This window comes from Oncorhynchus clarkii, unplaced genomic scaffold, assembly GCF_045791955.1.
Source record: "Oncorhynchus clarkii lewisi isolate Uvic-CL-2024 unplaced genomic scaffold, UVic_Ocla_1.0 unplaced_contig_6093_pilon_pilon, whole genome shotgun sequence".
NCBI classification, from domain to species: domain Eukaryota; kingdom Metazoa; phylum Chordata; class Actinopteri; order Salmoniformes; family Salmonidae; genus Oncorhynchus; species Oncorhynchus clarkii.
Window position 1 is genome coordinate 1 of NW_027258495.1, and position 16,928 is coordinate 16,928.

The 16,928-nt window shown below is 40.7% G+C and overlaps 1 protein-coding gene across 1 annotated transcript in view; it reads right to left on the reverse strand.

Moving 5' to 3' along the window:
- Window positions 1–168: 168 nt before the first annotated feature.
- Window positions 169–16,928, reverse strand: part of LOC139397115 (ryanodine receptor 1-like) — a gene marked incomplete at both ends in the record, with an annotated part of 66,719 nt that continues 49,959 nt past the window's right edge. The window contains 13 exon segments of the mRNA XM_071143983.1: window positions 169–220; window positions 340–440; window positions 4,217–4,281; window positions 4,557–4,713; window positions 5,199–5,333; window positions 5,489–5,635; window positions 8,514–8,574; window positions 10,517–10,693; window positions 11,529–11,659; window positions 11,748–12,053; window positions 14,978–15,064; window positions 15,828–15,996; window positions 16,426–16,511. Coding sequence (XP_071000084.1) covers window positions 169–220; window positions 340–440; window positions 4,217–4,281; window positions 4,557–4,713; window positions 5,199–5,333; window positions 5,489–5,635; window positions 8,514–8,574; window positions 10,517–10,693; window positions 11,529–11,659; window positions 11,748–12,053; window positions 14,978–15,064; window positions 15,828–15,996; window positions 16,426–16,511 — 1,674 coding nt within the window.

The following is a 16,928-nucleotide window of genomic DNA, read 5'->3' on the forward strand; positions in this document are numbered from 1 at the left end:
AGGGAGGGAGGGAGGGAGGGAGGACAGGGAGGGAGTGAGGGAGAGGAGGACAGAGGAGGACAGGGAGGGAAAAGAGGAAGATGATAAATGGAGACTGGAAGTGTTTACAGACAGACAGACAGACAGACAGACAGACAGACAGACAGACAGACAGACAGACAGACAGACCTGTCCTGTGTGCTCCGTTTCATCTTTATTGATTAGGTACATCAGGAAGAACCTGCAGGGAGAGGAGAGGAGAGGAGAGGAGAGGAGAGGAGAGGAGAGGAGGCGGGTGTCAGAATATGACACAAGTCTGAATGAGTTGGCTCTTCTTCACACATAGGTACTGTAACTTACATATAGTTGGCTAAGTTATGCTCTTCCAAGGTGTGCGTTTCGAAGCCATGAGGAGTTGTGTCAAAGTAGTCGCTACCGATACCACAGATGAAGCACTGCGTCTGTAGGAGGAAGAATCGGCTTAATAAAGAAATTATGAATAAAATAGTTCAATGTTGTCCCCTCATGTTGACAACCATGAGTCCAATCTCCTACAGTACCAGCACACTGTCCAGCCACCTGTTCCTACAGTACTAGCACACTGTCCAGCCACCTGTTCCTACAGTACTAGCACACTGTCCAGCCATCTGTTCCTACAGTACTAGCACACTGTCCAGCCACCTGTTCCTACAGTACTAGCACACTGTCCAGCCACCTGTTCCTACAGTACTAGCACACTGTCCAGCCATCTGTTCCTACAGTACTAGCACACTGTCCAGCCATCTGTTCCTACAGTACTAGCACACTGTCCAGCCACCTGTTCCTACAGTACTAGCACACTGTCCAGCCACCTGTTCCTACAGTACTAGCACACTGTCCAGCCATCTGTTCCTACAGTACTAGCACACTGTCCAGACATCTGTTCCTACAGTACTAGCACACTGTCCAGACATCTGTTCCTACAGTACTAGCACACTGTCCAGACATCTGTTCCTACAGTACTAGCACACTGTCCAGCCATCTGTTCCTACAGTACTAGCACACTGTCCAGCCACCTGTTCCTACAGTACTAGCACACTGTCCAGCCACCTGTTCCTACAGTACTAGCACACTGTCCAGACATCTGTTCCTACAGTACTAGCACACTGTCCAGCCACCTGTTCCTACAGTACTAGCACACTGTCCAGACATCTGTTCCTACAGTACCAGCACACTGTCCAGCCACCTGTTCCTACAGTACTAGCACACTGTCCAGACATCTGTTCCTACAGTACTAGCACACTGTCCAGACATCTGTTCCTACAGTACTAGCACACTGTCCAGACATCTGTTCCTACAGTACTAGCACACTGTCCAGACATCTGTTCCTACAGTACTAGCACACTGTCCAGCCACCTGTTCCTACAGTACTAGCACACTGTCCAGCCATCTGTTCCTACAGTACTAGCACACTGTCCAGCCATCTGTTCCTACAGTACTAGCACACTGTCCAGCCATCTGTTCCTACAGTACTAGCACACTGTCCAGCCATCTGTTCCTACAGTACTAGCACACTGTCCAGACATCTGTTCCTACAGTACTAGCACACTGTCCAGCCATCTGTTCCTACAGTACTAGCACACTGTCCAGCCATCTGTTCCTACAGTACTAGCACACTGTCCAGCCATCTGTTCCTACAGTACTAGCACACTGTCCAGCCATCTGTTCCTACAGTACTAGCACACTGTCCAGACATCTGTTCCTACAGTACTAGCACACTGTCCAGCCATCTGTTCCTACAGTACTAGCACACTGTCCAGCCATCTGTTCCTACAGTACTAGCACACTGTCCAGCCATCTGTTCCTACAGTACTAGCACACTGTCCAGCCATCTGTTCCTACAGTACTAGCACACTGTCCAGACATCTGTTCCTACAGTACTAGCACACTGTCCAGACATCTGTTCCTACAGTACTAGCACACTGTCCAGACATCTGTTCCTAAAGTACTAGCACACTGTCCAGCCACCTGTTCTTACAGTACTAGCACACTGTCCAGCCACCTGTTCCTACAGTACTAGCACAAATCCAGCCACCTGTTCCTACAGTACTAGCACACTGTCCAGCCATCTGTTCCTACAGTACTAGCACACTGTCCAGCCATCTGTTCCTACAGTACTAGCACACTGTCCAGCCATCTATTCCTACAGTACTAGCACACTGTCCAGCCATCTGTTCCTACAGTACTAGCACACTGTCCAGCCATCTGTTCCTACAGTACTAGCACACTGTCCAGACATCTGTTCCTACAGTACTAGCACACTGTCCAGCCATCTGTTCCTACAGTACCAGCACACTGTCCAGCCATCTGTTCCTACGGTACTAGCACACTGTCCAGCCATCTGTTCCTACAGTACTAGCACACTGTCCAGCCATCTGTTCCTACAGTACTAGCACACTGTCCAGCCATCTGTTCCTACAGTACTAGCACACTGTCCAGCCATCTGTTCCTACAGTACTAGCACACTGCCCAGCCATCTGTTCCTACAGTACTAGCACACTGTCCAGCCATCTGTTCCTACAGTACTAGCACACTGTCCAGCCATCTGTTCCTACAGTACTAGCACACTATCCAGCCATCTGTTCCTACAGTACTAGCACACTGTCCAGCCATCTGTTCCTACAGTACTAGCACACTGTCCAGCCATCTGTTCCTAAAGTACTAGCACACTGTCCAGCCATCTGTTCCTACAGTACTAGCACACTGTCCAGCCACCTGTTCCTACAGTACTAGCACACTGTCCAGCCATCTGTTCCTACAGTACTAGCACACTGTCCAGCCATCTGTTCCTACAGTACTAGCACACTGTCCAGCCATCTGTTCCTACAGTACTAGCACACTGTCCAGCCACCTGTTCCTACAGTACTAGCACACTGTCCAGCAATCTGTTCCTACAGTACTAGCACACTGGCCAGCCATCTGTTCCTACAGTACTAGCACACTGTCCAGCCATCTGTTCCTACAGTACTAGCACACTGTCCAGCCATCTGTTCCTACAGTACTAGCACACTGTCCAGCCATCTGTTCCTACAGTACTAGCACACTGTCCAGCCATCTGTTCCTACAGTACTAGCACACTGTCCAGCCATCTGTTCCTACAGTACTAGCACACTGTCCAGCCATCTGTTCCTACAGTACTAGCACACTGTCCAGCCATCTGTTCCTACAGTACTAGCACACTGTCCAGCCATCTGTTCCTACAGTACTAGCACACTGTCCAGCCATCTGTTCCTACAGTACTAGCACACTGTCCAGCCACCTGTTCCTACAGTACTAGCACACTGTCCAGCCATCTGTTCCTACAGTACTAGCACACTGTCCAGCCATCTGTTCCTACAGTACTAGCACACTGTCCAGTCATCTGTTCCTACAGTACTAGCACACTGTCCAGCCATCTGTTCCTACAGTACTAGCACACTGTCCAGCCATCTGTTCCTACAGTACTAGCACACTGTCCAGCCATCTGTTCCTACAGTACTAGCACACTGTCCAGCCATCTGTTCCTACAGTACTAGCACACTGTCCAGCCATCTGTTCCTACAGTACTAGCACACTGTCCAGCCATCTGTTCCTACAGTACTAGCACACTGTCCAGCCATCTGTTCCTACAGTACTAGCACACTGTCCAGCCATCTGTTCCTACAGTACTAGCACACTGTCCAGCCATCTGTTCCTACAGCTGATCGTACCAGCCATCTATTCTAACATCTGATAGTACCAGCCATCTGTCTAACATGTGATAGTACCAGCCACCTGTTCTAACATCTGATAGTACCAGCCATCTGTTCTAACATCTGATAGTAGCAGCCACCTGTTCTAACATCTGATAGTGCCAGCCATCTGTTCTAACATCTGATAGTACCAGCCATCTGTTATAACATCTGATAGTACCAGCCATCTTTTCTAACATCTGATCGTACCAGCCACCTGTTCTAACATCTGATAGTACCAGCCATCTGTTCTAACATCTGATAGTACCAGCCATCTGTTCTAACATCTGATAGTACCAGCCACCTGTCTAATATCTGATAGTACCAGCCATCTGTTCTAACATCTGATAGTACCAGCCACCTGGCCTAACATCTGATCGTACCAGCCATCTATTCTAACATCTGATTGTACCAGCCATCTGACCCAAAAATCTGATAGTACCAGCCATCTGTTCTAACATCTGATCGTACCAGAAATGTGATCTTACCTCCATGTTCTCTCTGACCTGCTCCTGTTGGTCTCTCAGCTCGCCAAATGCATCAATGATCAGACCTGCAACACACACACACACATCAGACCATAAAACACATAGGTCCAGAGCAGTGCAACCAAACATGATGTAGTCTGCTGGTGCTATCGCAATAGGATACTTTCCCAAAGTTACACATTTTTAAATAATTCCCGTTAAGAGGATTCCCAGTTGGAAGAATCCTTCTTTGCTTACTCCTTCCTTATTCTGAGAATCCTCCAACGGGGAAAAAGGTTTTCCATAATGACACAACCCTTTATTTATATTTGGAGACGGAGAAGTGGGAATGGATGAATACCCTGGATGATAGCCAGCAGGATGACGATTACGAAGAAGAAGAAGGTGATGTCGAAGACGACGCGGTAGAGCTCGTACTCATCGCCCGCCGGGTCCTCGATCTCGTCTCCTATACCCCCGCCGGCACGCACACCCACGTACATGTGGAACAGGTAACACTGACAGACAGAGAGAGGGAGGGAGGGAGGGGGGGTGGGTGGAGGGAGGGAGGCGGGGGGGGTGGGGGGAGGGGGAGGGAGGGAGGCGGGGGTTGGGGGAGGGAGGGAGGTTGAAAGAAGGAGGTGGAGGTAGGGAGGGAGGTTGAAAGAAGGAGGTGGAGGGAGGGAGGGAGGTTGAAAGAAGGAGGTGGAGGGAGGGAGGGAGGGAGGTTGAAAGAAGGAGGTGGAGGGAGGGAGGGAGGGAGGTTGAAAGAAGAAGGTGGAGGGAGGGAGGGAGGTTGAAAGAAGGCAGTGGAAGGAGGGAGGGAGGGAGGGAGGGAGGGAGGGAGGGAGGGAGGGAGGGAGGGAGGGAGGGAGGGAGGGAGGTTGAAAGTCAGTAACTCACACATTAAAAAAAAACGCTGCGCCACTCGGGAGCCCATAACGTTTGGAGTATGATAGTTTCAGGCAATATCACCAGTAAAGATACAGGAGATTTGACTCACGGTCATCATGTCATCACACTTCATGTCCGGTTCATCCTCGTCCTCGCTCATGTTGTAGAACTTCCTGAAGAAGTTGAAAGCCACGACGGTGTAGAGATACACCACCACAGCCAGTAGACCCACAGTCATCATCAGCTACAGAAGGAGAGAGAGATATCGGGAGGAGGAGGAGGCACTACAGTTAGATCTAGTTTATTTATTCACACTCATTGGGTTCTGATGGGAGAAACTACATTTGACTGGGTGGGTACCTGATCGAGCACACAGCCATGCAATCTCCATAGACAAACCTGTTTGCCGTTGTGTGTGACGGAGGAGAGGATGGTGCGCAAATCTTTCACACCAACGGCAATGTCCATCAAGTGACAGGCGAAGAAGAAGTTGTTGAAGTGTCCCAGCAGAGACATGACCATGTACCAGACTAGATAGAGGAACGTCTAGAAGAAGGGGCAATATCCGTATTAGAGTTGCAAAGCTACCGGTACTTTACCAAAGTTACTCATGTTGGTAATTAACAGAAAGTCTATGGTAATCTATCGTTACTTTGGTAATTAATACTTGAATAACTTTAAAAAAAAACATATTCACATAAACATTGACAAAAAAAATACATACTGACATAGTAAAATAAATAAAAGAGTGTAAAAAAAGTCATGTGACTCGTCTCTACTCGTCATGTCGCTCGTCTCTACTTCACAGGAGAGGCATTTGAGTGTAAACATTATTTATTTTATCAAAATGCTTTCTGGAACATGTGAAATTTAATCTGCCTTAATAACAAACATGTATGCCATCTGTAAATATAAATACAATTATTAAATGACGAGCATAGTTGGTTTAGCCTCAGAAAAGCCAGCAACCTTCGCACTACCCATGATTGGCTGAGATAATGAGTGGGCTGGACATAACGAGAGATGAGTTCGGCCTGCCATGTAGCACACTTATGTGTATAATATGAGCTGGTCAGTAGGTGTAGGTAATCCTTTCTAAGCATGTATTTTTTGAAAGATATCAAAAGATTAGCTATCTGCTGATTCATGCAGTAACATCATGAGTTGGGATTATGGTTCACTGTTCAGCTAGCTAGCTACATGTCTAAACAAAAGACTCCGCTATGCAAGTAACTATTTCAATAGACTGTTAATGATGTCACTGTGACAACTGTCGAAAGACGTAGCTGGTAAATTCGCTTTTTGTGACCCTCAGGTAGCCATAGTAACCCTCAGGTAGCCATAGTAACCCTCAGCTAGACATAGTTACCCTCCAATAGCTTTGGGTTAAACCAACATCTACTCCGATTTCAGAGTACTCTCATCTGAGTGTGTCAGAGCGCAGAATAACGGATTCAAACGCTCAACACCCGTTGAGTATGGACGGTGTCAGTAAACGTTGGGCAAAAAAACCAACGTAATTGAATTGTTGCCAGCAGCACAGTTACAGTCACCAACACTCTAGATAACATAAAAACAGCCCAACCAGCTTTGCTAGGGCGAGTAAAATGGTCAGAGTCAGCTGTTCTCTCATTTATGTCTGGATGTAGCTAGCAAGCTAGCTAACGTTAGCCAGTTAGCTTGAGTGCTTGACTGCTGTTGTTAGGTCAGAACGCTCAGGTCAACCCTACTCCTTGGCCACAGCATCCAGTGTGCGCACTGAACGCTCCGAGAGCAAACTGCTGAGTTTACGAACGGACAATCTGACAACTCTCTGAGTTTACACTGGCACTCCAGATTAAATTTACGAACACACCCGTAGTATGAAACAGCCTTTAGTCTTGAAATCTTTGGTTGTTTAGTACACTATCGTACACTATCGTACTCACTCTGTTTAGCACATGGCCTCACATGGCCTCACAATCCTTAAAGAGATGGGTGGGGCTAAGGCTTAAGGGGGTGTGAACGATGCTGAATGTGTGTAGACAAAGAAGAGCTCTCCAGTAGGTGTACCAAAACATTCAAGGGACATTTTCTCAAAGTGAGGTCACAAGTTTATCAACTTTCAAAGCAGAATTACTTTCCCATTGTTCCTCAACTGTAGTGTATGATATACAATTGTCTAGCTCTGCGTCTCTACTTTTATCTAATGTAAGAAACACAATTTTCAAATTTTGCTACAAAAGACCAAATCAAGCCGGTCGGTCACATATAAAATATATTTCATGCTGAAACCCTCATATTAAAACACCAATGGTATTCACTAAATTGATGGTTTGAATTTAGGATCATGTTTTACAGCTTTTATTTGAAAATCATCTTATTTCATTATTTCATATATTTTACATTTGATAAGGCCAGATAAGGCCAGATAAGGCCAGATGACCAGAGTTAATTACAGGCACCTGTACAAATCTGAAGTACCGAAAATGGCCACTAGATGTCTTGGGACAGATTACATCAAATCCTTGAAAGATACCAAAATTCTGGTAGTTTACTGTTAACCTTTTGTGACTAGGAGGCAGTATTTTCATTTTTGGAAAAAAAACGTTCCCATAGTAAACGGGATATTTTGTCAGGACAAGATGCTGGAATATGCATATAATTAACAGCTTAGGATAGAAAACACTCTAAAGTTTCCAAAACTGTAAAAATATTGTCTGTGAGTATAACAGAACTGATGTTGCAGGCGAAAGCCAGAGAAAAATCCATTCCGGAAGTGCCTCATGTTTTGAAAGCTCTGCGTTCCAATGTGTCCCTATTGAGCAGTGAATGGGCTATCAACCAGATTACTCTTTCTCCGTATTCCCCAAGGTGTCTACAGCATTGTGACGGAATTTTAAGCATTTATGTTGAAGAATACCCGTAGGTGGCTACATTGCGCAAGTGGTCACCTGATGCTCCCAGAAAGATTCTTGAGTAAAATACACAGGTAGCCATTACTCCAATCGGTCCTACTGAAAAACTAATTGTCCCGATGGATATATTATCAAATAGATATTAGAAAAACACCTTGAGGATTGATTATAAACAACATTTGCCATGTTTCTGTCGATATTATGGAGCTAATTTTGAATATTTTTCTGAGTTTTAGTGACGTAGTTTCCGGTCGATTTCTCAGCCAAACGTGGCCTCTCTGACGTCCAGAGAGGCCAGGTCCATCCCAAGCAGCTCTGCGATCCTCTCCCTAAAAGTTTCCAGTAATATACCCTCCCGTTACAACCATAATCAGTATCATAGGATCAGTACTACTACAGCAATACTACTATAACAATACTACAGACGGAGAAATGGCCAAGTACCACACTAGATACAGGAATGTCTAGAAAACTCCACATTCAATGGACTTGTTACAATACTACAGCATGGTCCAGTATTGACTTACGTTGTCAGTGAAGACCACCCCGAACTTCCAAATCTGGTATTTGATATCAATGGAGATAATCCTATGGAGAAAACAAAACGTTTACTTCCCAGCAAACACACAACTACATAACATAACTACCTAAATCAAATCAAATCAAATTTTATTTTTCACATACACATGGTTAGCAGATGTTAATGCGAGTGTAGCGAAATGCTTGTGCTTCTAGTTCCGACAATGCAGTAATAACCAACAAGTAATCTAACTAACAATTCCAAAACTACTGTCTTATACACAGTGTAAGGGGTTAAAGAATATGTACATAAGGATATATGAATGAGTGATGGTACAGAGCAGCATAGGCAGGATACAGTAGATGGTATCGAGTACAGTATATACATGAGGTGAGTATGTAAACAAAGTGGCATAGTTAAAGTGGCTAGTGATACATGTATTACATAAGGATACAGTCGATGATATAGAGTACAGTATATACGTATACATATGAGATGAATAATGTAGGGTAAGTAACATTATATAAGGTAGCATTGTTTAAAGTGGCTAGTGATATATTTACATCATTTCCCATCAATTCCCATTATTAAAGTGGCTGGAGTTGAGTCAGTGTCAGTGTCAGTGTGTTGGCAGCAGCCACTCAATGTTAGTGGTGGCTGTTTAACAGTCTGATGGCCTTGAGATAGAAGCTGTTTTTCAGTCTCTCGGTCCCAGCTTTGATGCACCTGTACTGACCTCGCCTTCTGGATGATAGCGGGGTGAACAGGCAGTGGCTCGGGTGGTTGATGTCCTTGATGATCTTTATGGCCTTCCTGTAACATCGGGTGGTGTAGGTGTCCTGGAGGGCAGGTAGTTTGCCCCCGGTGATGCGTTGTGCAGACCTCACTACCCTCTGGAGAGCCTTACGGTTGTGGGCGGAGCAGTTGCCGTACCAGGCGGTGATACAGCCCGCCAGGATGCTCTCGATTGTGCATCTGTAGAAGTTTGTGAGTGCTTTTGGTGGCAAACCGAATTTCTTCAGCCTCCTGAGGTTGAAGAGGCGCTGCTGCGCCTTCTTCACGATGCTGTCTGTGTGAGTAGACCAATTCAGTTTGTCTGTGATGTGTATGCCGAGGAACTTAAAACTTGCTACCCTCTCCACTACTGTTCCATCGATGTGGATAGGGGGGTGTTCCCTCTGCTGTTTCCTGAAGTCCACAATCATCTCCTTAGTTTTGTTGACGTTGAGTGTGAGGTTATTTTCCTGACACCACACTCCGAGGGCCCTCACCTCCTCCCTGTAGGCCGTCTCGTCGTTGTTGGTAATCAAGCCTACCACTGTTGTGTCGTCCGCAAACTTGATGATTGAGTTGGAGGCGTGCGTGGCCACGCAGTCGTGGGTGAACAGGGAGTACAGGAGAGGGCTCAGAACGCACCCTTGTGGGGCCCCAGTGTTGAGGATCAGCGGGGTGGAGATGTTGTTGCCTACCCTCATAACCTGGGGGCGGCCCGTCAGGAAGTCCAGTACCCAGCTGCACAGGGCGGGGTCGAGACCCAGGATCTCGAGCTTGATGACGAGCTTGGAGGGTACTATGGTGTTGAATGCCGAGCTGTAGTCGATGAACAGCATTCTCACATAGGTATTCCTCTTGTCCAGATGGGTTAGGGCAGTGTGCAGTGTGGTTGAGATTGCATCGTCTGTGGACCTATTTGGGCGGTAAGCAAATTGGAGTGGGTCTAGGGTGTCGGGTAGGGTGTAGGTGATATGGTCCTTGACTAGTCTCTCAAAGCACTTCATGATGACGGAAGTGAGTGCTACGGGGCGGTAGTCGTTTAGCTCAGTTACCTTAACCTCACAAAGCTGTCTCGATGTTGACTTCAGATTTTGCCATCTTACAAGTTGTACCAGTTGTATGTGCTTGTACATTGCTTGTTTGTTGTGCAAATGATCTACTAGTGAATTTGTATAATGTACTATATGCTTTCTGCAGATCAGTGGGGGGGGGGGGGGGGGGGGGTTGTTTACGTACCAGCTTAACATGCCACTTTCTGGTTCGGGTTTCTTCTCTTGTGTCATGGCGCTGACGTCCAGAGAGGCCAGGTCCATCCCAAGCAGCTCTGCGATCCTCTCCCTACCGTATATGTCCCCGTACTTAGCAAGCACCTTTGTCTTCACAAACTTGTCCCAGTAGTTGTTAGGGAATGACCTGTGTGGAAAAGAAACATACTTTGAGAGAAATGTCAGGGTTGGAAGATGGGTGTATCAATGCTATCTGTTTATTCCGTTTTATATTCTCATTGAATCTAAAAAAGAGATGGGTGGTGTTTTTTTGTTTTTTTTACAATCACAAATAAAATAGGTATTAGAGGACAGCCTTGTCTGGTTCCACCTTAAATCACTAACCGATGTAACAATGAGTATGGTTACATGCACACAATAATACATTTTTTGTGAATAGTCAGAGACATTTAATAGTTCGATTTAAATGTTTACATATTTTACAGGAAGAATGACTTCCTGTTTACATGGACACATCTAAAATCACGATACGTGATGGAATATTGATAAATGCAGGAAAATCAGCAATAAAAATACACATTTTACCATGTTATTTTTGGGAAACCTATTTGGTTCTGGGTTTGGACATATCACGTTTGTACGTGAAAACTAATTCTAAGATGCGTACTGTTCTTTTTCTGAACTCATCTTCATTCCTGCATAAGATGGAGGCTTGCACTGCTAATGAGTAGATCAAATACACCGCTGGAATTCTGATGAACCTGTTTACATGTTATTAATAATTCGAAAGATTTCTCAGAAAAAAAAAAAACGGTTTTAATTTTCGTATGCTTACTTCAACAATGACCTTACACACCGATTAGGATAAGCAGAGTAAAGTGTTTACATGACTAATGCCATACTCAACCTACTGCCATAATCAGTTTAATAAATGTTTATTAGCGTGCATGTTAACATACTCAGTGTCTTTCACCTGACTAGATAACTGATCCAAGGGTTAGGGTTTAAGGTTAGAGTCTTACGGGGTGTTGAGCACCAGTCTGTCCCACTGTCCCTTGATGTCATCGTCTTCTGGTTGCTCTGTGACATACAGACCATCAAACTCCAGCTTCCTAGCCAGCTCCTTTTCCCTCTTAAAGATGACCAGAGGAACCTGAAGGAAGACACACACAATCAGTAGCTGCTTCTCCCATGGGTGTGTGTGTGTGTTTATGTGTGTGTGTGTGTGTAGAACCCTGTACCTTGAGGCAGTTGTATCCGATGATACAGAGGAAAGCGATGACAGTGTGTATGATGGCCAGCATGGACAAACAGGGCTGCATGTAGCCTGTACTCTCCTCCAAGTAGAAAAAAAATGGTCCTTCCTCCTCATCATCATCATCGCCACCGTCGTCATCACCACCATCGTCAAATGGATCAATCCCAGAACCACCCTCGTCCACAGCTCCGGAACCCTCGAACAACCCAGAACCCTCGAACGCGGCGGAGCCCTCGAACAGGGCGGAGCCCTCAATGTCTTCTGACCCCTCCTCTACATCATATCCAACCTTGTAAAACAGGAAGATTAGGTGAGTATAATATCATGTTATTACATATTATATTATTATATATTATATATTCCACACTATATTCTATTATTCTATAATCTATTATTCTATATTATTTTATTATATATTCTATTATTATAAATTAAATTATATTAATCTATATTATATTATTATACATTATATTATATTATTATTCATTATATTATTCATTATATTATTCTATATTATATCATATTTATCTATATTATATTATTCTCTATTATATCATATAATTCCATATTATATTACTATACATTATATTATAATATATTATATCATATATATTATTTTATTATATATTATATTATTATAAATTAAATTATATTATTCTATATTATATTATTATACATTATATTATATTATTCTATATTATATTATTCTATATTATATCATTCTATATTCTATATCCTATTATTCTATATTATATATATATATATATATATATATTATATTAATTCTATATTATATTATTCTATATAGTATCATTCTATATTCTATATCCTATTACTCTATATTATATTAATTCTATATTATATTATTCTATATGATACGTTATCATAATGTTCTATATTCTATATTATAGTACACGTTATTATATTATTCTACACTATATTATATTATTATATATTATACGTTAATATATTATTCTACACTATTTATGTTATTCTATATTATATTATTCTACACTATATTATACATTGTTATAGTATTCTATATTATATTATTCTACACTATTTATGTTATTCTATATTATATTATTCTACACTATATTATACATTGTTATAGTATTCTATATTATATTATTCTATATTATATTATTCTACACTATATTATACATTGTTATAGTATTCTATATGATATTATTCTACACTATATTATACATTGTTATAGTATTCTATATGATATTATTCTACACTATATTATACATTATTATAGTATTCTATATTATATTATTCTATACTATATTATGTTATTCTATATTATATTATTCTACACTATATTATATTATTCTATACTATATTATGTTATTCTATTTTATATTATTCTATATTATATTATTCTATTTTATATTATTCTATACTATGTTATACATTATTATAGTATTCTATATGATATTATTCTATATTATATTATTCTATATTATATTATTCTATACTATGTTATACATTATTATAGTATTCTATATTATGTTATTCTATATTATATTATTCTATATTATATGTTATTATGTTATATTATTCTACACTATATTATATTATTATATATTATATTATTCTACACTATATTATATTATTCTACACTATTTATGTTATTCTATATTATATTATTCTACACTATATTATGTTATTCTATATTATATTATTCTATATTATATGTTATTATGTTATATTATTCTACACTATATTATACATTGTTATAGTATTCTATATGATATTATTCTATATTATATTATTCTATATTATATTATTCTACACTATATTATACATTGTTATAGTATTCTATATTATGTTATTCTATATTATATGTTATTATGTTATATTATTCTACACTATATTATATTATTATATATTATATTATTCTACACTATATTATATTATTCTATACTATATTATGTTATTCTATATTACATTATTCTACACTATATTATATTATTCTATATTATATGTTATTATGTTATATTATTCTATACTATGTTATACATTATAATAGTATTCTATATGATATTATTCTATATTATATTATTCTATATTATATTATTCTATACTATGTTATACATTATTATAGTATTCTATATGATATTATTCTATATTATATTATTCTATATTATATTATTCTATACTATGTTATACATTATTATAGTATTCTATATGATATTATTCTATATTATATTATTCTATTTTATATTATTCTATACTATGTTATACATTATTATAGTATTCTATATGATATTATTCTATATTATATTATTCTATATTATATTATTCTATACTATGTTATACATTATTATAGTATTCTATATGATATTATTCTATATTATATTATTCTATTTTATATTATTCTATACTATGTTATACATTATTATAGTATTCTATATGATATTATTCTATATTATATTATTCTATTTTATATTATTCTACACTATATTATACATTGTTATAGTATTCTATATTATATTATTCTACACTATATTATATTATTATATTATACGTTATTATGTTATTCTATATTCTATACTATATTATGTTATACGTTATTATATTATATATTACATTATTCTATACATTATACTATATTTAAATTTTTTAACCTTTATTTAACTAGGCAAGTCAGTTAAGAACAAATTCTTATTTACAATGATGGCCTACCGGGGAACAGTGGGTTAACTGCCTTGTTCAGGGGCAGAAGGACAGATTTTTACTTTGTCAGCTCAGGGATTCAATCTTGCACACACACAAACACACAATCTTGCAACCTTCCAGATACTAGTCCAACGCTCTAACCACTAGGTTACCCTGCCGCCTCTACACTCTAACCACTAGGTTACCCTGCCGCTTCTACACTCTAACCACTAGGCTACCCTGCCGCTTCTACCCTCTAACCACTAGGTTACCCTGCCGCCTCTACACTCTAACCACTAGGTTACCCTGCCACCTCTACACTCTAACCACTAGGCCACCCTGCCGCCTCTACACTCTAACCACTAGGATACCCTGCCACCTCTACACTCTAACCACTAGGCTACCCTGCCGCCTCTACACTCTAACCACTAGGATACCCTGCCGCCTCTACACTCTAACCACTAGGCTACCTGCCGCCCCATGTTATATGATTCTATATTATATTATTATATATTATATTATACATTATTCTATATTATGTTTCACCTTGTAGAAGAGCAGGATGAAGTTGAGGGCAAAGGCGATGAAGAGAGCCAGGAAGCGCAGGTTGTAGAAGTTACGAGACAGATAGTTCTGGTTGGAGACAGAGAAACAGGTTGTAGAAGTTACAGGTCTGATAGTTCCGCTTGGAGACAGCAAAATTGATCCATGGTCATGCATTGGTAATGTATTGTTAATGCGTAGATCATGATTGATAAGTAGTGGTCATGATTGATAATGCATTGGTAATGCATTGATCATGATTGATAATGTATTCATAGTGTATTGATCATGATTGATAATGTATTCATAATGTATTGCTCATGATTGATAATGTATTGGTAATGTACTCATTTTGATCATGGGTGGTAATGTATTGGTAATGTATTGATCACGGTTGATAATGTATTGGCAATGCATTGACAATGTATCAGCAATGTATTGATAATGTAGTGGCAATGTATTGATAATGTATTGATAATGTATTGATCACGGTTGATAATGTATCGATAATGTATAGGTAATGTATTGGCCATGCATTGATAATGCACAGGTAATGTATCGATAATGCATTGATCACGGGCCATAATGTATTGATAATGTATCGATAATGAATCGGCAATGTATTGATAACATATTGGTAATGTATTGATCACAGTTGATCATGTATTGATCATGTATTGGTAATGCATTGATAATGCATTGATCACAGTTTATAATGAATCGATAATGTATCATGAATGTATTGGCAATGTATTGATAATGTATTGATCACGGTCGATAATGTATCAATAATGTATCGGTAATGTATTGATAATGTATTGATCACGGTTGATAATGTATTGGTAATAGTCACCATGAATTTGATCCTCTGGATCTCCAGCTCATTCCAAAGCTCATAGCCCTCCTCCGCAGGTTTCTTCTCCTTCTTTGCCTTGGTCTTCAATGTTTCCTCCTTCACTTCCGGTTCTTCCTCTTTTACCACGGGCTCAGCCTCCTTCTCTGCCTTCTCTCCATTCTCATTGCTGGAGGACAATCCATCAATCAAATCCATCAATCAGTCAGTCAGTCAGCCAGTCAGTCAGTCAGTCAGTCAGTGAGTCAGTCAGTGAGTCAGTCAGTCAGTCAGTCAGTGAGTCAGTCAGTGAGTCAGTCAGTCAGTCAGTGAGTGAGTGAGTCAGTGAGTCAGTCAGTCAGTGAGTCAGTCAGTCAGTGAGTCAGTCAGTCAGTGAGTGAGTCAGTGAGTCAGTGAGTCAGTCAGTAAGTGAGTCAGTCAGTCAGTGAGTGAGTCAGTGAGTCAGTCAGTAAGTGAGTCAGTCAGTCAGTCAGTCAGTCAGTGAGTCAGTCAGTCAGTCAGTCAGTCAGTCAGTCAGTGAGTGAGTGAGTCAGTGAGTCAGTCAGTAAGTGAGTGAGTGAGGAAACATGATAATTAAAACAAGAAAGAGAAGACTCACTCAGCCTTCTCCTCCTCTGGGGGTGTCTCTTCCTCTGGTTCTGGCTCTTGTATTTCTTCACCCTCTCCTCCGGACGTTGCTTCCAGCTACAACACACCACACACTGTCAACAACTGGCACAACACACTGTCATCAACTGGCACAACACACTGTCAACAACTGGCACAACACACTGTCATCAACTGGCACAATACACTGTAAACAACTGGCACAACACACTGTCAACAACTGGCACAACACACTGTCAACAACTGGCACAACACACTGTCAACAACTGGCACAACACACTGTCAACAACTGGCACAACACACTGTCAACAACTGGAAAAACTGGCACAGCACACTGTCAACAACTGGCACAACACACTGTCAGCAACTGGCACAACACACTGTCAACAACTGGCACAACACACACTGTCAACAACTGGCACAACACACTGTCAACAACTGGCACAACACACTGTCAACAACTGGCACAATACACTGTCAACAACTGGCACAACA